The 23,169-nt window shown below is 44.9% G+C and overlaps 1 protein-coding gene and 1 long non-coding RNA gene across 4 annotated transcripts in view; one reads left to right on the forward strand and one right to left on the reverse strand.

Moving 5' to 3' along the window:
- The window catches only part of MATN2 (matrilin 2), a 476,504-nt gene that overhangs the window by 421,037 nt on the left and 32,298 nt on the right, over positions 1–23,169 (reverse strand). For both annotated transcript variants that reach the window (XM_085605205.1, XM_085605204.1), the window contains exon 2: positions 7,945–8,133. In XM_085605205.1, the coding sequence (XP_085461331.1) occupies positions 7,945–8,089 (145 nt within the window). In that variant the 5' untranslated portion in view covers positions 8,090–8,133. The remainder of the gene's footprint in view (positions 1–7,944; positions 8,134–23,169) is intronic.
- The window catches only part of LOC146830999 (uncharacterized), a 364,002-nt gene that overhangs the window by 228,978 nt on the left and 111,855 nt on the right, over positions 1–23,169 (forward strand). The gene's annotated exons all lie outside the window — the stretch shown is intronic.

The raw sequence follows: 23,169 nt of genomic DNA on the forward strand, positions 1-23,169 counted from the left end.
AGTGCGCTATACAAGTATCAATTTACATTTACATTTACATTTTCAGACTCCTGGACACGTTCAGCAGCACCTGCGTATTGTCAGCTCTTCATTCCCATCAGCAACGTGCTGGCAGCGAGGGGGGCTTTTTTATCTTCATCTCCAGCTGGGCCAAAGATAAAGGCCAAGTTAAGGGGCCATTAGGCCTCCTTTGGATGGAGTGGCCTGGAACCTCACACTTAAATGTAAATGCAACAGAGGGAAACAAAAGCACACAGTTTGTTATCTCTTCACAGGTACTAAAGAAAGGCATGCTTTTGACTTTGTTAGGTCCCTTTATGTAAGTGCATGAACTGTAAGAATGTCATATGTGTTGGTCTGTCCCAGTATTTACAAACAATTTAAATAGCACTATTTTCATACAAGTGTGTAAATCAGTGTACAAGATGTGTTGCATGAGTCAGTGAGTGTTAAAAGGTGTAGCAGTCACATATCCTACATTGCTCACTGTGCTATATTGAAAGGCTTACTATTTATGAACTGCAAGTAACGAAAGGATCTGTGTTCAAAGCAGTAACCCACTTACCTTGCTACATTAAAAAAAACATTCTATCATCTGCATATTACATGATGTGCTTTGCAAGCACATTAACCTTCTATACTACTTTGAGTCAGATCTGGGACTACACAAAACAGAAATCTCTCCAAGAAATACTTTAACCGCCTGGGTTATCTCATCAATTATATATACTGGGCACCTCTGCAGCAGATGTCTTTCCCCATAAAAATATTAGAAAACGCAGACTTTGTAACAAAATAAGCATAAAAGATCTACCAACATGCTTCTCCTTGCTGCCAATTTCTTCGAGGCAGGGTTTTAGAATTTTTTTTTAATTTAGTTGAGGCATTGGGATTCCGCCGCTTTTTTTTAGCACAACCCCAAAGCAAAATCTAATTTGTTAAATCTCATAATGCGCTTAAATGCACTCATGATATGTGATGTCACTTACTGTGATGCCACGTGTGATGTCATGCATTGTGACATCACAGGCTGTGATGGAGCACTCTATGATGTTACTTGCATACTGACTAACTAGGTTAGTCCCCCCCCACATGCTGGAGCTGCAAGAAAGTCCATAGCGTAAAAAAATACAATTTACATATTTTTCCCCACAGCGCAGGCAGTTTCATGCTTTCTCATTCACCACATGCATTCCAAAAGGCCTGCCCCAGGCCTTTGCCTCCGGGTAACTTCATGTGGTGTCAGTCAGCCAGCACTGCAGTCCAGCAGTCATTCGAGACTCCTATGAAAAGAGCCACCACCGACCCACCTGTGGCCCCCAGGTCAAAACTAGAGATCCTTCCAACTGTCGGTGTCACCCATATCCAACAAGTGATACCTTAAACTGACAGCCATTCTTAAGTTAAGTTCCTACTGCTGCTGTATAGAACAGAGGAATAAAAATTCAAATTTAATTCATTTTCACTTACCTTATTTAGGCTGTCAGTGTCATAGCTGCCAAGGTTTCAGATTGCTATGTGTGACATTTTCAGAATTTCAGTGTAATTATGAGTGACATTTCAACGACTAGGAGTGACACTTTCTCCCGAGCAAAATCCAGCAATGAAGAGGGAAATATATTAAATTAAATTAGAGCAACAAGAAAATCGTAAAAATGCTGCAAAGCACCAGAAATGCATTAAGCCTCAGGCTGAGAGACAGAGAAGTTTAAGGCATAGCCAGCAGCGAGGGCACTGTAGTGTTTATAATTTTATAAACAAGTCTCTCTCAACACTTACACAGTTGTTTTGAAGTTCTTCAAGGAATGGCTGGTTCAACTTGAGACCGCCAGCATGAATTAGTTAATATACAGATAAAAACGTCCTGCTCCACTTTCCATCCGCGTGCTCCAATAACTAGAGTATTTTTGATACGCTTCAACTTCAGTTTAGTTAGCCATTCACAAACACGGGCACCACCTTCAAGAGACACCCACCAGCCTCTCCTGAGCGGCATTTAATTGCCTATCGTGACTAAAGTAAAGCACAGTTGTTGGCTGGCCCACCGCGAAATGAAAACAAATTGTGGCAGACTGCAGCATGCACGCTGGGCTTGTGGGACAAGGCAGCCTCGAGCCAGTGGGCAATTATATGGAAGATCATGTGTAGTGGCATTAGTAGATATCAAGTGACTGTTTGGGCCAGCACAGAGAAATCATGTTACATTAGCTGAACCGCCTGAGAAAGGTGTCATGTCGTGCATGTTGTGTGTGTGTGCGCGCATTACTGACTGGCCGCTATGTGCAAGTCACTCTTAGTCATTGAATGTCACTCATAATTACACTGAAATTATTAAAATGTCACACAAAAGTAATCTGAAACCTTGGCAGCTATGCATTATTGCCAGCAAGGACTCTTATTTTACGCCACTCTCTAACTTCCAGGGCAGCTAAGCACACACTTACTTGAAAAGAAATTGTAGCTGGGGCCATCTCGAGAGCAGCTCCATTTCACGAGATGCCGACCGCCTGGCTCGCCTCTCTCCCCCTGTAGCGACCGGCCGCCCACATCAGGCTTGCTCTGGCTGGCAGGCTCAGCTGCACGGGCCATAATGGTGGGACAGGCTGGGTCGTCGGGTGCACGTGATGCAGCGAGCCATTTCCGAGTTCAGCTGCTGCCCAACTGAACGAAAGTGAAAGCAGTGACTCTCGAGTCGACTCAAGGCGTCACTGTAGTAGCATGTTGGCTGGCCAAAAAAAGATGCCCAGAGCCGTCATTGGCAGCGCTTTCGCGCACTACAAGATTGACGGCTCTGGGACTCACATAAATGGTACAGAGCGCGGCGCACTGGCGCCGCACCACCACTATGCTAGGTGGTGCAGGATTTGCTTGCAAGCAGGTGCGCTTGCACTTTCAGACACACGTGCGTACTGGCTGCTCAGCAACAGCCACCACACATGTGCCCGCCACCCCCAAAATAGTGCCGCCTGGGGCGGACCGCCCCCACCGCACCCCCTAGCTACGCCAGTGCAGATCTTTAGAGAGCTATTTCTCCTCTGCCATAGGTTTGTTATATTTTAAATCTGAATTGGTTAAAGGTCATCACAACCGCTAATCTCTTGACTAGTATTTCTTCTGGAGACTGAGACAAGTCTGGTGAATGTCTGGTTCTGGAGTGCCTCCCATGTTTGCAAAAGCCTTCATCAGGAGGGCGAAAGAGTGAGACAGGATGCTGTGTCTCTCAGTTTTTCCTTGTTAGACTTTATTTTGTAGTTACGGAGCACCATGGTACTAATGCAGCTAGAAAATAGTACAAATTGCCCACTATTAAGGCTTATTTCTTCCATATCTGAAAATACTCAACTAGTTCTCTCTGTCATACAGTCCACTGATGTCATATATATACTGTGTGCCATGCACTGCACATCCAGATTTGACACCTAGGCACCTGCCCAGCCATCCCCTGGTATATGCTGTGAACCGGGCGACAATTCCATTACTAATCGGCACTCTGCCGCAGCTCAAATCCTTCAGGGACCCGGGAACAGAAAAAACACATACTGCCCTTACCACCTGACCAGTAGAAGAAAGACACACTCTCTTCACAAACACCTAATCGTCCAGCAACGGCTCTCTGACATAAAATAAGAAACAGAAATATTGTGTGGACCGAATATCGTGTCAAGATTATAGAGCACCAAAATATTGAGAAGGCAAGTGCAAATAGGTAAGAATAGATTTACTATTCTTAACTCCACATCTATGTACCTTGAAGATATATATATTGTCACTGTACATATATATGGAGTTATATATAGTACAACTATGCCTACCTATAAAAACTTACCTGCACAATAGGTTTTGTTTTTGATATTCTTGACACAATATTTTGTCCCACAATATTTCTGTTTCCGATATTCTTTCTAAACACCGCCAGCAACATGTCTAACTTTTTCATACATTTTTCATGAGGCGTACTGCATGCCAGTGGGACAGAAAATTGTGTTTGCCAATGTAGGTGGAATGGATGGCAGTCTTACAACTCACAGGCTAGGAGTTAAAATAAATATGGCAGGAACTTTGAGACATTTAAAAGGTCAACAAGTTGTCTGTTTGCAGGTACAGACTTACTTCTCAAAAAGCAACATATGCAGTGAAGAAACGAGATAAGCAGCTGTCAGAACCTTATTCAGAGAGCCATGGGGCAGGCAGAAGCTGCTGTGCCCAACTGGCTATGCTGAGGCCTTTTATTCTTGATATCCTGGAGGCCTACTTACTTTGGATCCTGAGCAACTGGGCCAAGTACCTCTTCAGTACTTGACTCTCTATGGTAGCATAGGTCGAGCAGTCCAAGTCTTCGGGGGGGGGGGGGGAGATAGACTCAGGGGGGTGAACACAGGCTCACAGCTCAAAATACGTTCAGCAGCAGCAATAAATGATTGCCTAGTCAAATACTTGATTTTATGAAAAAAAGTAAAATACAGCATTCACAAACAATACACAAAGTCCCCTAAAGTCAGCGCTTTAGCGTTTTAACAGGCATGTCACTGAGTGCCACTCCCCTTTCACTAGCAGTAGGGATTATTCTGTTTTCACTATAGGTGACATTTAGGTTAAACCCTACTAGTAGTCTGAGTCTCAGGAGTCCCACAATAGTGTACCATCACCGAAACGGTATATTGCAGGCAAGTTCACCTAGGGCTGTCTGGCCTGAAAATTAGTGTTACTGCACCAGAAGGATCTGAACGACCGAAGTAACCGGGTGTTCCATTCGTGGGCGCTGAAGCTGCCGCTGCTGTCTCTGGTTAGTTCTTCATACACGGCCCAGGAGGGGCAGTGGTCGGGTGTCCTCAAGTTCCGCACTTGCGGTCCTGCAGAATCAGCAGTCGAGTGGGTTCTTCATGCTCCTCTGATGCTGGTAAGTTTTTTTGGGATCCTCTCCCGCACATGGACTTTGGCCCAATTGGCACAGTGGTAATCTGTACGGTACCCCATCTGGCATATGGGGGTTACCAATGTCACTCTGCACATGGGCTACGGCCTGATCGGCACAGCAATAATCTTCACGGAAGTCCCACCTGGCATATGGATTCGCAGACTTCCCATCGCTCACAGGATACAGCCCGACCACCATGGCAGTAATCTTCATGGCAGCCCTACTTGGCATATGGGATCGCTGACTTCAAACCTGCACATGGCAATGACATGATTGGTGCAGCAAACTTCACAGCTCACTTCATGGCAGCCCTCCTCTGGCATACGGGAGTTGTGGACTTTTCCCTCCATGCGGGCAACGACCCGATTAGTGCAGCAGTCGTCTCCTCATAACTTGTTACAGGGATCCAATAAGCAGCATCCCCCACTGGAACTCTCTCCCTACAGCTCTACTCTTCCTCACAGGGCACACTGATCTGGGCAAGCAGGCAGGCACTGGTGCTTCAGGCTCCAGCAGCAGGTGGTTTTTGGATTTCCTGGCTGATGTTCCCTCATCCAACTGAGAGACTGGCAGTCATAAGTAGGTGTTTTGCGGAGCTTATCCTCTTCACACAGCCAGACTTGCTGTTTGATAGTGGACAATTTTGGGGTCCTTGAGCTCCCCTTCTTATAGTCCGATAAATACACCAAATGTGATTTAGAGTCTGAGTCTTGGAAGTTCATGTTGGGGGTCTGCTTCCTTTTGGAATGCTCTCTCCTCTGTCTTGTCTTTCCTCTAAAATCAGTCTGTCCAGAGACATTTTAAGGCATGGGCAAGGTAGGCTCTGCCCCAGGCACCCAGGCATTTAGGGGCGCCTGATACGGCCAGGTCTGTTCTGTAGAGAGTCTTGCCTTGATGACCTTGAATAATTCTTGAACAGATTGGGGTTCATTTATAAACTTCTGACGCAGTGCAGCACAGCAGGCCTTCCTGCTGCACTGCCCTGCATCAAAAGAAAAGGGCAGGAATGTGACATATTTACAAGATATGGTGCATTCCTGACCTCCTCCCCTGCGCCGACACATCACCAGCAACCGTGCGCCAAGGCAGACACTCTTGCATTGTGGGGAGGATGGTTTTTGTGCAGGAAGGGACACCTTCCTGCACAAAAATAATATTGAAAACATATCACTATCCGTGAACATCAGATGTAAATACATTTAGAATTAGAATGAGTGTGCCTGTGCACTGTCAGTGACTCTGCCAAAGTGGGCATGAAAGAGCTGAAGTTGGATCATGAATTCAAAAATGTAACTAACAGGGGCACCCAAAATATGCTTGACCCAGGGCCCCCAAAGTCCTTAAGATGTCCCTGTCACAGCAGGAGCTACTCCAAATCTGATAGCCCCACAACTCAGGCCATGGAGTGACTAGAGGTTTACACTTGGATGTCAGCCACAGTGAAATGTGTATAAAAATATTACCCCAGGATCTCAGCCGTACTCTTTATGGTTCTCTTATCAGACCACTCTCCATCCTGAGATGTGGCCAGGCCCCTTTCTAGTGGCCCACTCTGAACCAAAGAGCACCAGTGGCGGCTGGTAATTTTAGTTGACAGGGAGGTACAAACAAACATATACACACTTACTCACATTCATACATTCACACGTGTGCGCACACACACACCCATTCACAACACTCACTCACTCAAATACATATACATACATACATAGACGCATGCAGGCACCAAACATCAACAAAAAATACTTACCTTCACTGCAGCTCTCCGGGAGGGAAGCCTCAGAGGCCCCAGGAGGACTGGAAATGCTGATTTCACTCATTGTCTGGCCTTAGGGAAAGCTTAGCTCAGGCAGCCAGGAGCCTGAGCATTTAGTGCATGTCTAGCTTCTGGTGGCCTAACCTGAATAAGAAGAGTGTCTGTCAGGCTGACCTTTGTTCAGCCTGACAGACACTCTTCTTGTCAGGGAAAGAGGTGAGGGTTTGGCTTCTCTGCCTGTACGTATGAGCCTCGGGTGAAGAGCGCCCTTTGAAATATACAGAAGAGCCTGACTCCCTTCCTCCAGTGTGTCACACTCAGCTCACAGGAATCTAGCAATCCACAGATCTGTCTGAGGGAGATTCGTCTTCCTCCTCATGTTCCTCCAGTTAGCCCTGGGTCCCCCAAACTGGAACCCAAAATCTTCCATTTATTGTACCATTCACAGGCAAACATACACCCAGCACATGCATATAACACACATGAAGTACACAGCACTACATCTCCAAGGAACTTTACCATTCACAGGCACACATACACCCAGCACATGTATAACACACATGCACTGTGCAGTGCTACATACCCAGCCATTGTAGGACAAGGGGGAGTTAAGCACACAGCAACGGAACTATAAATAAGTGAGCCTGTAGGCCTCACTCCAGTGACACAGGTAAAAAGGCCTATCTACTCCTACTGATCACTACACGGGATGCTGCCATTAACACGCTCATGCTTAACTCCTGGCTAAGGCAGTAGCCTTTGGGCACCCTTCCCAGCCCACAAAGGCTGCAATATGTGAGATAGGCCTATGTCATGGCGCACACATACGATTTGTGTTCACCCATGACAACAAAAATCAGCATGAGGGATCCAGACCTCATTAAATTGGGCACTAAGAGCAGGGTTGCGAGTCCATCGCCGCACAAGAGACTTTTTGTCCCAACAGTGGTTTCATATTGGTAACATGGAGGCTTCCTGTCCCTAGGTTCTTACATCATGAATTCTATGTCACTTAACATACTCCAACACAAGACCATTTACCGTGTGACCAGACATGAAACATGTGCATTACAGATGGCCCAATGAAATGGAAAGGAAATTAAGATCTCAGGTTGAAGGGTGATTCATTTCAGGTGTACCTCATGTTAATTAAAAACATTTCATCAGTTTGTAAGCATGACAAAGTCCAAGCACAGAACAGTGTTATTACTCATTTTACAACAAAGGCAAGTGGAGGCAGATATGCAGAGCCTGGGAGCTGAGGAGAACTCACCCAGTGGAGCGGCCTGCAGGGCAGCATTTCTGCCTGCTCTTGGGACAGTGCCCGGTTGACGCCTCCCTCTGAGCTCAGCGGCTGAAGAAAACTGCAGGGCGTGGGTGAGGGAGAGCAGAACGATGGCTGGAAACACCAGCTTCATGGTGGAGATCTTGGACAGCTCCAAGGCCAAGAAAAGGAGCCAACCTAAGAGAGAACAAAGAGAAATCAGGGACTAAGGTTATTTGAAGAGAAACCACTCCTGGCATGCACATGTGAAAAAGTCTGCTTTATTGAAAGCAACCAGATCGCATACTTGCTAATAATCCTTCAGCATAGCCACAGAAGCTAAGTCACCTTACACAATGCTCTAACAGCACAATGTACACCACCCCCACCTCTAAAAATCACCCTCCTCTTAAGTCTCTATAGCACAAGCCCCCTTTTACTTTCTACACCTTAACATGTTTGTCTAGAGAACTTGCATGTCCTACTCTTTGCCCTGGAGTCTCCTCTACCTTCTTTTTCCACCTGCCCACAATAGGCCCAGGCTGCCTAATATCTAAACTTTGATGAGATCTTTCTCCATCCTTCTCATTTTCTATCTTCCCATCTCTTGCCCTGACTTATCATGAGCTCTCTCTTTCCACCTCCAGCAGCTGTGGACACAGGCAGATTCAAACAATGAAACCTCCCACCCTTCCTGCTTCCATATCAAGCCTCTTATAGTATGCCAGGGTGGATGATGGCTCTGCATTGCTCTGAGAGGATTGAAAAATCCCTGTGTGCGTGCATCCTCTAGCAGTATTGCTGTAGCCCAAAGGCTGCCAGTATTATCTATATGGCGTCATCCTTTGGCCCCTGCCAAATAGACGAAGTGGAAGGTGCGGGTCCCTCCCCTCCCCACGTGGCCGCCCTGAGAGTAATGGTCATGAGCATAGCAGTCCTACGACCTTCAGAGCTTCAGAAGGGAAATCTCAAGGTCACCAAGCATTGGGGCATATTTACAAGGGGTTATCGCCACCAGAATGTCACTTTTAGTGACTTTCTGGTGGCAATATCCCCTTCTCCTTATTTACAAAGCGGCATTAAGCCACTTAACATGGCTTAACGCCGCCTTGCAAATATGGCCTCATTTCACGCTTCACTTATCGTGAAAGGGGCTTGCACTGAGTGTTGCAGTGGGCGTTCCGCCACAACACACATTACTGTTTGACGCTGCCCCATATTTATAAGGGTGTCATAAATATGGGGCAGCGCCAAAAACTAATGCCAGGTAAAACCTGGTCTTGGGATGGTGATACGAGGAGAAATTCTTAATTTCTCAATAATTTCTCCTCGTATTGTGCAGCACACATAAAAACATAGAAGCACTCATAGAAACAGCAAATGGCCTTTAAAGATTGTTTATGTGCGGAAAGGTGTCCCTTCCTGCACATAAACAATCGCACCTGCAGGGCAGGCCCCCTTGCAACAGGTAAACAACGTTTACCCTGAAACTTTTTCCCCGCTGGGAATCACAACGCGGTTGTTACAACGACCGCGTTGTGATTCCGCATACCATTACTCCGCAAGTCGGAAGAACGACTTGCCGAGGGGGGGGAGATGTTGGATTTAAAATCCAACACCTTCCCTAGTGTCCGCACAGACTGGAGTTGGAATAGTAAATTATACTATTCCAACATCCAGCGCTCCCCCTCCGCAAGTCGTTCTTCCGACTTGCGGAGTAATGGTATGCGGAATCACAACGCGGTCGTTGTAACAACCGCGTTGTGATTCCCTGCGGGGAAAAAGGCTGCGGTATAATGTCGTAGATTCCTTGTAACATGGTGCAAGGGTGCCTGCACAGGCACAAGGCAGCTTTTTTGCCATCAGAGCTAGGGGAAACACAGGGGTGTGCCGTATTTTTGTAAATACAATGCATCCCTGCGATTAAAACATTTTAGAGCGGGGCGTTACCAATTTTGGAGTAACACCGAGTTCTGACATTTTATTGTAAATATTCCCCATAGTTTCTAGAATTCAGTGGAAGACTACCAGTGGGGGGCAGTCTGGCATTTAAGAGGCTAGTACTATATACCACTTACATGCACTTATCACTGCAGCTGCATACGGGTCAATGGAAGACTTTAGAGAATATGGTGCCCCCCTAGCCGGAGTAAAAAGCACTGGCACAGTGAGGGGTGCATTCAGAGGTAATACCACAGCCATCTTGTCAAAAGACATTGGAACTACTCGCCACTTCAGGAACTTTCATTACACCTTTGTCATGATTCTGCAAAAAGGCCAAACTCGGCTCTTCATTACAGCCTGTTACCGAGATGGGCAGCTATTTCATGTCCTCCATGCAGCAGCCCTTTGCATCCTCCTGTCCTAACAGGAGCCATCTCCAAATGGCCACCATTCTGTAAGCTCTCTGTAAATGCTGGCCATCTTGATGCTATATTAAGTTATTCACATTTGAATAGCGCTAACCGCCATCGTGAAGGCATCGCAGCGCATACTATGACAGACTGCCTTCTCTTGTGCATCGGGAAAGGCACTCAATTTGAAATGGTGCAATGGAAACTCCTTGTACGTCACTATTATTAATAATTATACGGATAATAACTTATTTTCATATACTGCTTCATACACCGCATCTGCTGTTTTGGAAGGATGGGACGCTGAGTTGACCTTGCCAGAGTCTAACTCGTGACCTGAATCATAAGACTTAAAGTCAGTGGCGAGCTGTTAACTCACTGAGCTATCTTGTCTCTGAACATGAGACTTGTCACTGCATGTAAAAGCTATACATTCTCTCACGAACCTTTCGACATCCCTATCCATGCCAGGCCACCAGAAATCCATTCTGGCTTTTCTCTTGACTGCTGACATACCTCCATGACCTTCATGCAATAAGCACATTAATCTATTCCTTAAAGATTCAGGCACCACTAGTTTGTCACCTCTCCTTACAATGCCATTAACCACAGATAACTCCTCCCACACATCTTTGTAACCTCTAAAATCATCATTTATCTTCCAACCATATGTAGTAGGTAACATTTTGATGATTCTCACCAAAATCGCATCCTCCGCAATCGCCTCTTTCCACTCAGTCTCGCTAATAGCTTGACAAACATCAACGATGTTGGCTACCATCCATTCTTCTTCGTCCAGGTTATCATGTCTATCACTATCCACAGGTAATCGGGACAAACAATCCGCATTCACATTCTTCACACCAGGAACATACTTCAACTCAAATGAAAATTCTTGTAAGCGATACAACCATTTTGCAATGCGTGGTGTGGCTCTTCCAGCACCTGCAGTGGTAAAAATATCTAATAATGGCCTGTGATCTGTATATAGCTCAAATTTGGTGCCCCAAACATATACTCGAAAATGCTGTACACCCCACCAACACGCAAGCGCTTCCTTTTCAATGGTAGAATACGAAGACTCTGCACCCTTCAAAGTGCGTGATGCGAAAGCTACTACTCTTTCTCTTCCTTTGCTTCTTTGCATCAATACTGCCCCAAGACCATATCCACTGGCATCTGTAACAATTATTGTTTCATCTTGTGGATCGAACGGACTCAAAGCAGTCGCACTTGCCACTGCTTTTTTGATGGCCTCAAATGCTGACTGACATTCTACAGACCATGCAAATGACACCCCTTTTTTCATGAGATTACGTAATGGTTGTAGCAGATCAGAAAAATGGTAGACAAACTTGGCATAATACTCGGCTAAGCCGAGAAAATATCTTATTTGGTCCTTGTCTTGAGGAGAAGGGGCCTTTTCAAGATCCTCTACTAAATTCAATTTGGGTTTTATACCTTCAAATGACAGAGTGTGCCCTAAGTAATCAACCGTTTGTTTACCAAATTTGCATTTTGGGAGACTAATAGTCAGTCCTGCAGTTTCTAATTTAGTAAGTACTTCTAGCAAAGTTGTGTCATGTTCCTTTTCATCTCTACCCCATATTAACACATCGTCTTGAAATACTAATACATTTTTTATTTCCTTTAAAATTGATTGCACCACTCCCTGAAAACCAGCTGATGCAAAGGCTAACCCAAACGGCATCCTAACAAATTGAAACGCACCTTCAGGTGTTATGAAGGACGTCAAATGCTTCGATTCTGGTTGTAAACGCACCTGATGGCAGGCACTGGATAAATCTAGAGTTGTGAAATATCTACCACCAGCAACACTAGACAACATTTCATTTATACGTGGTAAAGGATGTCTGTCTACCCATATGCATTCGTTTAAGTCTCTTAAATCCACACACATGCGAATATTTCCGTTGGGTTTGCGTGCGATTACAATCGGACTTAACCACTCCAATGCCTCTATGGGTTGTATTACGCCTTCTTTACATAGTCTTTGTAATTCAATCTTAAGTTTACCTCTTAAAGCTAAGGGAACATTCCGGACTTTGTGCACTTTGGGCACAGCATCCTTTTTCAAAACAATTCGGTGCTCAAATTTTTAAGACATCCTAGTTCATCCTTAAATAAATTTGGTCATTTTTTACCCATTTGTTGTCTTCATGATCCGTTAACAAGACTTGTAAAGGATGATTGGGATCGAGGATGATCCCCAAATTCTTTTGCTCTTTCCATCCCAATAAACACTTCCCTACCTCTACTACATAAATTTTAGCTTCCGTTCTCCTCCCTTTGAACAACAATAATCCATTAAAATATCCTAGTGCTGGTAATTTAGTACCACAATATCCTAATGGTTCAACGTCTGTAGGAATTAATTTTTCAGTTCTTAACTCCTTCCACCTTTGTCTGTCAATTAGCGTAAAAGGTGAACAAGAATCTGCCCACATGGATATATCCAAATCATTTATGCTAATAATGCATTTAGGGGGAACATGTACATCAGAGGAAACATGATCAATCTTGTTTCTTACCACCATTACTTCTACATCAGAGTAACTTTCACTTTCTGTTTCAATCATAGCATGGTGTGTCACCACATCATTAATGATGTTTACCGACTTTTTTGCATTATGAAAATTTTCTCCTTTACAAACTCTTAAAAAATGGCCAATTCTTTTACGCTTAAAACAACGACTTTTAGCAGCCGGACAATGAGTGGCTTCAGCAGTGTGTTTATTACTCCCACACCTGTAGCATACCTTTTTTTTTAATATCACTTCTTGCTTCATAGCAGGGATTGTCTTGTCCTCACTGTCTGTTTTTGCAGTTTTCTTAAGAGGATTTAACATACATATCTTGTTTCCTTCTGGATCGTTTTTTTGTTTATTGTCAGCTAAGTCCTTGACATATTGAGAGGTGTTCTCAATACGTTTTGCGATCTCTAATGACTTGTCTAAAGTAGGATCTTTTAAATCTAACAATTTCTCTTGGATCTCGGAATTATTGGTTCTATTGATTAATTGATCCCTGATGATTTCATCCCTTAAGTCTTTAAACCTACAAGTTACAGCTAATCTCCTTAAAGCTGCAACATACTGTTCAATTTTTTCACCTTGTTTTTGGGCACGAGAGAAAAACGTATGTCTCTCAACTACTAAACTCAATTTTTTACCAAAATTCTCTGATAATGCGGACAAAGCATTCTCATACACATCATACTGGTCATCTTCAGAATCGGAATTCCCATTGTTGGCATCTACCTGAAAATTGGGAAAAGGTGCTTAAAACTTTTCTACCCTCAACCCCCAAACTTAACTTTTAAATAGCAAATTTTCTTTTTGGTAGATATACATCTCCCCCAATAGCTTCTAAATGTGTGACAAAAGCTTGTTTCCAATCTTCCCACTCCATGCATTTGGGACCTGGTTCCTGTAAAAAGGTGGGCGGAGGAGGAATGTTCTGAGTGGCCATATTTTATAATGCTGTTTCTCACGAATTAGAGTAAAAACGAAATGTTGCTTTAACAATCACCAACTGTATCAGCTGTCAACCCCTTGAAGTTATAAGAATATGGCAATTCTATTATGCATTTATCATGAAGTGCTAACAATAGAATTTGTAATGTAAATCAATCAAAACGCTATCAGTAAATTAAACGTTTAACTTAAAGTTGCTTTCGTTTAAATCAAAGTACTTTCGTTCTTGAGATTATCAAATGAGGTGTTCACGCTGCAACAAAAGCCTCCGTGTGCTCACACACTGTACTTTTCTGGTGAGCTGAAACGAATCTCCGCGTTGTGACCTGTAACTAGGCAACCATACACAACACTGGCTGATTTAGCCGTGTATACGCGTCGCTCCAATCATGCGAGATTTCAGAAAAATATCCATTCAGAAGTCAGCTTACTTCGTATGGATGCGTGTCGACGTCATCAAGTTCCAGACGTTGAACACGAACGTGACGTTCGGGACTTGGACGTCACTCCAGCAGTTCAGGCTTCACTATTAAAATATGGCAGCGCGATCACAGTTCCTCGCCTTCTCCACACAATAGATGTCCATCCGTCTTGAATAACAACGCGTACCCGATTTGCAGCTGCCACCTCACTCCGCGATGCAACGTGTCGTTTGCAGCTTCCTCCTCGTCATGTGACCGGTGAGAGTATTCCAAGACTTGTTGAAGGGATGCAATTGCATACGTAGATGAGCTCCACGCGCGTCACGGGCGCACACAGTTATGCCGGTGTTGTTTTACGAACAGCAACCGTCTTCGTTCTTCAGGGTGACCACAGCTGATGCTTATCTCACTCAAATCACGGCACAATCTTTTCCCAGTTCAGCAAAGGAAACCTCAAGCCAGCGATGATCCAACAGGTGCAAACTGGGGGTCTTCCAAAATGCTCAAAGTAAAAAAAAAAAAGTAGATTCTTCCGAAATAACAAATGTCCCAAAATATCCAAAGGTATCCTTGTCTTCACAGGCATCCCACCCTCGTCGCCATTTTTGAGATTACAAGACACTTATTCTGGATATAAAGGGTTTATTAAAGATATACAGAGAGACCCCCAGAAACTACCTCCTCAGCTAAGCTTCACTGCTGGACTCTATAAACCAGATTCCAGCAGTAGAATCTTGTTGCTAGGAGATGGAGTGGAAACAGTAAAACAAGGAAGCATTAAAGAAACACTCATGTAATGACAACATAACAGCTATGTCACAAGGTACCTGCCTGTGTCCATATCAGGATCCCGCAAATCTATGTCCTGCTGTGCCACCCACGCCCATGTTGCTCAGCCCTAGTCCATTCACTCCACGAGTTCTTGCGTCCAGTTCAACACCGCTATGTACTGTGGCTACTGCAGCATCCTCCCACCCTGTATCATGTCTGTCTCCATGTGCAATGGTCCCTTTCATCCTCCACACTCCCCAGGCCCATTGTGTATTGTGTTGTGTTCTCCAGAGGTACTTGAACATTAACCCCGATCCCAACCCACTGTCCGTGGGACACTGTGCAAGGTGTAAAGTATCCCCCTCACTCGGCCTAACTCCCCCACATTATAACTTCCTGCCCCAATGACACTGCCCAGTGCTGGTGCTGATGTCCCTCTCTGCTGCTGATGCCCCTCACTTCAGTTTTACCCCCTTGGCACTAGCTCCTTGCTAAAGTACTGGTTCCCCTTACTAGCATTTGACAACTAAAAAGCTGTGTGAGAAGGGAGTATGTCTCCCAGCACACAAACTATGAACTTGTGGCCCAGGATGGAAGAGCCCTTTCCAACACTTGACCTTAGTCCATTCTGCCAAATACAGGGCACTATTTCAGATCAAAATTCATGCTCTCCTCAGAACCAGGAGCCAGATGTAGGGAGGGTTTTTGCATCACAAACCCTCTGATTCTATAACACACAGGGTTTGTGACTGGACAAACACTTTTACATATTTACCAATCCCATTTTGTGATTCTGAAAAGTTTTTCCAAATCACAAAATGCAATTTTCGGTAGCCAATGTATTAATAGTTTGTGACTGCTTTCACACCATTGATCAGCTACTGACTCACAAGTTAGGGTGACTACTGATCAGCAAAAAAAAGGATGGATGACCCTTTGGAACCCTTTCCTTTTAGTAATCGGGTTGGAAGCTTTAGAAGGCATAGATAGTGTTCCAGGGGACCGCTGTCTGTTCTCCCTGATGTTTTCCGAAACAGAAACAGAAAACTTTTTCTCAAAGTTTTGAAACTTTTGTGTTTTGAAATACAATCACAGAGCTGGTTGTCTGCTGTCCCTCGCAGGTCACCATTCTTTTGATTGTAGTCAATCACAAGGGCTCGCATTGCCATACATTGTGACCTGCCTAATGGCAGTGGTGGCTCCACCTCAATGGCGGATCAGTGTTGCCCCACTGCCTGGCGCAGAGCCAGCAAATGAAAAATAAAACAATGCTCTAGCACAGTTTTATTTTCCGTTTGCCGGCTCTGAGTCAGCTTCTGCATGGAGGCGCGGGCCATGGGAAGGGGGAGGAGGAGTGCTTGTGCACTCCCTAAGTACGCATATGTGCTTGGCCGTCCGTCTCAGGCCAACCAAAACACACATGCACACTTAGGTTTCTCTAGCCCAGAATGCTGGAGAAACCCCACAGACTCCATGACCTGAGAGGATCGTCTTTCCTGCCCACTCTAGCCAATCCCACCACTGCTCTGTAGCACGGGGATTGGATGGGAGTCTGTCCCAGGGGCTGCTGGGACCAGGAAGTGGCCAGCAGGAGTGACAGGGGAGGCAGCTGGCAGCCTCAGGTACGTTTTTTAAATTATCATTATTAACCCTCCCCCCATTGTCTATCTCCCACCTCCTGCACTCTCCCCACCCGCCCACCACCCTTTGCTAGTGGCGGCCACCACTGCCTAATGATATTATTAGGCAGGTTGTTCTATGACTCCCTACCATTCGTTATTTTGTGATCAGACCTAATTTACATAGGTCAGTTAAAAAAATTAAACATTGGTCACAAGAAGTTTGTACATTGGTAACTAACTTTTTGCGTCCACTTTTATATAGTACATTTGGCCCTATGTCTTCTTGCTGTACCTCGGTCTCATGCGCTGGGTCCCTCTCTTCCATCCTGCCCATGCATCAAGCTGTAAGATAATTATCACAACCCTGCCAAAATGCATCTGTGTAAAAGGTTTAAAAAAGGCAAAACGTGCATATTTCGGTGCTCTAAGCACCGATTCTGCATATAAGGCCTCATTTCCAAGAGAAAACCTTGTAATAGGAGGCATTTACCACACTCTGTAAACACTTCACACTTTTGTAATGGCATTTACAGGATACAGTAAATATTTCTCGCCCATCTATCCCACTTCCAAATCAGGGCCATGTCTCTTTTTCCTCCAGTACCCCAATGGTGCTCAAGCCTTGTTCTCATGGATCAGCCTTCAAGTGTGTGCCTGTTCTGCCCTCTGTCCCCCATATTGCTCAGCTCCACTCCACTTAATGGTATCTCAATTGGGGTACACCTTCTGGGCCATGAGCCAGTACCTCGAGGAAACACCTTTACTGCCATGCTCCACCTGGTTAGGAGTTGGAGAAACAGAAAAGGGGAGATAACGTAGCCATACACAGCTCACTCACAACTCGTTTATTTGTAAAGCACATGTTCACCCAGAAGGGTATCTTGGCGCTGAATAATAGATGTTTATTGTTACCCACCTCAATGGTACTCATTTTAGTGACCTCAGAAGGATGAAAGGCTGAGTGGACCTGCCGGGATTTGAACCTGTGACCAGGAGGTCGAACACAGGCCCCTACAGTGGATGCATTAGTCCACTAAGCCTCCAGATCCAGCCCAGTACTGTGTGCACTGTGTAGGGAAGGAATTGAAGTACTCGGATGAGCAAAGAGTGGTGGTCGCTGCCCTGAGTGCCAGAACAAACCATGCATCAACTCACACACATACTCACACATATTGCATATCACACACAATGCACCACATACATGAAAACACACACATACACACTGCCTCACCAAAACACACAATCTATCGCAAAACAGAAACCAACACATGACAACAAACAATTACAGATCAGCTGAACATCATCCCACATACCAAAACAGTCCCCATCAACCAAAACACATGCTCACTCAAACAAAAACTATCAACACAATTGAGCACAATTACAGACATTCACCCAGAATTGTATTAACAGCAGGGAAGCTGTACTTCTGTTTTACATGTGAGGGGGGGACGTTTGCACTGCAGGTGTCCATGTGGTACCTGTTATTTGTCTTTTATTGAAGCTTGAGGAAAACGTATCACTGTACAAAAGCCGATAAGATTGACATTGCCAAGGCTTGTCAATGGGTTTGTAGGAACACCCTGTTCACCAAGCTTTCAGGACTGCTTCGATTCACATACTGGCTCTGTATGTCGTGATTCCACTGGGGTTTCTGTTTGTTGATGATTTTCACCAGGGACTTTATCTTCTTTGCTTTTCTCTGACAGAGCAGTGTATTTAACAAAGTTCTAATTGTTGTTAGTGACTTTGTAGGAAGGTAGGATCCTTCTGCATGGTTACCCCCACCTTTTGCCTGGTGCTAAGCTGTTTTTGACTAGTCTGACTGGGATCCTGCTAATAAGGAAACCAGTCTCTCTGCTTTCTACCTTAAATTGTTGTGTTCATTACTTAGGTACATGCCAGATTGGATACTGGGGTACCCTTAACAGTCCCTAGTACATGGTACTAAGGTACCCAGGGCATAGGTACCCCAGAGGTCCCCAATGGGCTGAATCATGCATTATGCCACCCATGGGAGACCATTCAAAATGGAACTACAGGCCTGGCATTGTAGCCTGTGTATGGTGGTGCTAGCACCACTTACTAAAGATATAGGTTTCTGTTATAATTACATTTCCTTTTACTGTATTTTCCTTTTTACCTTCTAATACACTTTACTTCCATTGGAGCCTTCCTGCCTTCTCCTTCCTCTCTCCCCCATCCTTCCTCTTCCCCTGTTTGTACATTCCTACTGTTGGCCGAGAGGCTACCTTAGAATGTTGGTGAGAGAACCTTCTCTGGCAGAGCAGCTGCTGGATGTGAACTGTGGAGGTGGAATGAAGACGTTCTTACCTGAACCTGCGTCCTCTTCATCTTTGTAACACTTGCGACGAGTAGACTGCGTAAGGGAGCAGTATCCACCTCCTTCCCTTCTGTGTACAGCAACAGATCCACAGCTGGGAACTTGCAGAGTAATATCTTGTGGCCCAAAAGGTCAGGTACATTTAATCCATTGGAAACGAAGAGGCGAGATAGTCATACTACTGGGGTTCAGGACTCTTCAATAAATTTAGGTCAATAGAACTGAACGTGACTCTCGTCTGCGCTTAATTGTCAAAGGGAACTCTGAATCTTTACTTCCATGTTCGCATTAGCGGCAGATGGAGACTGACTGAACTGCTGTCTTGACATTCAGTCTTGTCTGCGTTTCAATTAAATAGAGTTAGGGCATTTGTCAGCTAGGTTTGGACTCTTGGGCAAATTGGCGTGTAGACTCTCCTTTGCCCCTGAGGTGACGGACTTTCGCCTTTGTGTGACCGCCCCTTCTGAGTCTTTGCTTTGTTGCCCTTCCAGCGCTCATTCAGGAGCCGTATACGTGAAGCCCTCCTTCTGGCAGCCGTTCTGGCGGACTTCACAGGGCTGTGGAACTGCCTCTCCCTGCTTACACGGTCTCCTTTGGAGACACTTTCTTGCCATTTTCGGTGGCTTTGATCGCGTTCTCCGGATCGTCCGACTGATCTGGGGGGAAGCGGAGGATCCAGCTCTCTTCCGTGTATGCATCATCTCTGCGGGAACCCGCCCTCACTTCCGCCACGCCTCTACATTCCTGGCAGTGTGTTGCCTTCTGAGGCGGCGTCTCAGGAGGCGTGTCAGGCCTTGGTGTTTGTGTGAACGGCCCTGTTCACGCCCCCTGAGCTTCTCTTCAGTTTGAAAGATTTCCATGAGGAACTGAGGGGAATTTTCTGCTTCTGACCTATGCTATCTACAGCGGAGAATATTATCGGCCTGCACATGTCCACTCCACGGTGACAGGCACACCTCTAACAATTAAACTACTTAACTTAATGAAAAGATTTTGGAACTTCTCTTTAGTCTGAAGGATTGCCGTGAGGAGCTGCTTCTAACTACAGTGGAGCATATTATCGTCCTGCACATGTCCACTCCACGGTGACAGGCACACCTCTAACAATTACGCTGCTTGTCTTTATGAAAAGATTTTGCGCACTACCAAGTCGCATCCCATACTATCAGAGGTTTTCAAGAGAAACACATGCTAGGCAAACCACGGTGACAGGCACACCCCTGATATTGCATGGTCAGCCATTTGCGTCCTGTTAAGAGGTTTCTACTACCATAGACTGCCACACCTTTGTGTTTTTCAGTGACAGGCACACTACTTCTTTCTCTTCACAAATTGTTTCAAGCGTGTCACCATTTCCTTGCGATTGGCACACTTGTAATATTTCCATGCATATTCAATTCATAATTTTGCCTGACATCTCATCTCCACAGTGACAGGCTCACTTTGACAAGGTTCTACTACCTAGTGCCACACATCATACCGGTAAAAGCCCATTTACTTACTGTGCCTCTCAGTGATAGACATACTAACAAATTTAAGCTGTGTTATTTTTCTGGCACTTCACCTGTTCACATGGGGCACATTTCCAGCTTCATCCCCCTTTCTCAACCTTCCCCACTGTTTATTGACAATCAGCTTTCCTCTGACAATTCTAAGGGTGGCGGCGAGTATGGCTCAACCCCCGCTATTTTTAAATGAGTTTGGTGAACCAAATAGCCCTTGGAAAGAATGTGAGAAAGCTTTTGAATCTTACTTAATAGCTATTGGAGGGGAAAAGTTTGGCCCAATAAGGAAGCAACATATATTACTACACAATCTTGGTACTCATGGCAGAAAGATTTTTGACACACTTCCAGACATACCATAAGTATGTCTGAAGTGGACCTTTACAATTTGGCAATACTCAAGTTGAAGTTACACTTCGGAGACAAAGTGAACATTGTTCTTGAACGACAAAAATTCTTTAGCAGGTTCCAAGGGAAGCAAGAGAGTATTTCCAATTATGTTGCTGTGCTAAGGGGTCTGAGTGAACTGTGCAAATTCGATGATCTGAAGGATTCCCTAATTAGAGACCAAATCGTTAGGTGTACTAACAACTCTAGAATCCAGGAAAAGCTACTACAGAAGCAACTCAATCTTCAAGATGCTATCGAAATAGCAAAATCTATCGAACACACAGCATTATGCATAAAGGAGATGAAAACTCCAACAATTAATGAACAAGTGTCAGAAATTGCCAATTTTTTCGTAGAGGATACCGTATCCAAAGTGAAAGACAAAAGCACTGACCACTCATGCACTAATGAAAATATCAAACTCAAATGTTATTGTTGTGGCAGTAGCAACCACTTAGCTAATAACCCTAGTTGTCAAGCAAGATCATCGACTTGTAGGAAGTGTAATAAGAAGGGGCACTTGGCTAGGTTGTGCCACAGTATCTCCAACAAACCCTCACACACTTGAGAACAAACAGCAGTGTGTGAAAAAAATTGTTTTTCAGATTCACGATTGCAGTGGGGTCGATCAGATTAAGTACCCACAATGTGAAGTTGGTTTGGACGGGAAAAAGATAAGGATGTACGCAGACTCATGCTCACCATTTACATTGCTTAATATTTCTCACTTCAAGAACATGAGATTTGTGAGGAAAATGAGTTACTGGTGGTGGGCATTTCCCCTAGTAGCGACACCAGGGATTCCCTCCCCATAAGAGGGATGATTAATTCATGCAGCTCTTTCAAAGACCGTTCCACCACAGGCAAGGTTTACATTATCGAAGAAGGGTCAAACCTCCTGGGGTGGCAACACCAGAAGGAATTGAGGATCACGCTTGACCTCAACAACCCAGAACAGGTGATTGTTATAGGAAATGCTGTTACCCTGTTAGAACAGAAGAGTGTTACTCTGCTTCGTTTTTAAATTGATGAAATTGCTGAAATCTTTTTCAATTGTTGAAACCTTTTTTTTTTTAACTGCTGAAATTCTACCAACTGATTGAATCTGAATTTGCTTGCGTTATGTAGTTAGGCTATCAACGTCTTTGAAGATCAGCTTGCTCCAGCCTGCCAGTCCTTCCCTTCTGGGGTGACCAATAGTGAAGGGCAGGGGGAGGAGTCTTAGCCAGTCATTCGGCACAAATGCCGGCGAAAAGGCGGGAGTGGGCACTCTTGGAAATGCCGTTACCCTGTTAGAACAGAAGACTGTTAATCTGCTTCGTTTTTAAATTGATGAAATTGCTGAAATCTTTTTAAATTGTTAAAACTTTTTTTAACTGCTGAAATTCTTTTAACTGTTTGAATCTGAATTTGCTTGCGCTACGTAGTTAGGCTATCGCCGTCTTTGGCGATCAGCTGGCTCCAGCCTGCGGGTCCTTCCCTTCTAGGGCGACCAATAGCGAAGGGCAGGGGGAGGAGTTTTAGCCAGTCTTTTGGCACAAATGCCGGCGAAAGCGCGGGAGCGCAGCGGGCGCTCCAGTGGCGCGCCAAAGGCAAGCCCGTCTGCGTCCCTCCATGCCCATCCATGCAGAGGGCCCAGTCATTATGCCCAAACATGGATATATTCCTCCTTATAACTTAGAAAGCTCCACTCCGCCTCACTAACATTAAACCTGGACATTAGCATGAATCTGACGCATCACTCAATCTGGCCACCACGGAATTCCTTTCTGGAGGTTAACAAGCCCTTATATCACAGTGCTGAGCACCAACAAAAACACACGTGCTCGAAGCTCTCAATTCACTATCTGAATACTCGGTCCCTTGTGAAACATCAGCTCGATATCTTTACCCTTCGGGATCTAGAAAAGCCTGATATTCTCTTTCTTATGGAGACCTGGATTACTCTTGACTCCTCACCTGATATACGGGCGGCGTTGTCAAATGAGTATCATATCCTCCACACTAACCGCCCTCAGGTGGGTGAGTCCGCCAAGAGTTTAAATTTACTGCTCTTACTCCACTCTGTCTCCCAGCAGTCGATAATAAAGTAATCAAACTAGAATCAGACTTTGCCCCGCTAGTATGTATTCTTCTCTACAGACCCCCCACAGCATATGCCCTCATTTCCTCACTCCTTGGGCGAACACGTCGCCAGTCTGGCAGTAGATCATGCGAGAATCTTATTGACAGGCGACTTCAATTACTGGGCAAACGATATTCAAGGAGGACCGCAATCTGCTGAGCTGACCGAATTACTAAATCATTTGAATTTCGTTCAACAGGTATC

The sequence above is a fragment of the Triturus cristatus genome, chromosome 5_1 (assembly GCF_964204655.1).
Source record: "Triturus cristatus chromosome 5_1, aTriCri1.1, whole genome shotgun sequence".
NCBI classification, from domain to species: Eukaryota; Metazoa; Chordata; class Amphibia; order Caudata; family Salamandridae; genus Triturus; species Triturus cristatus.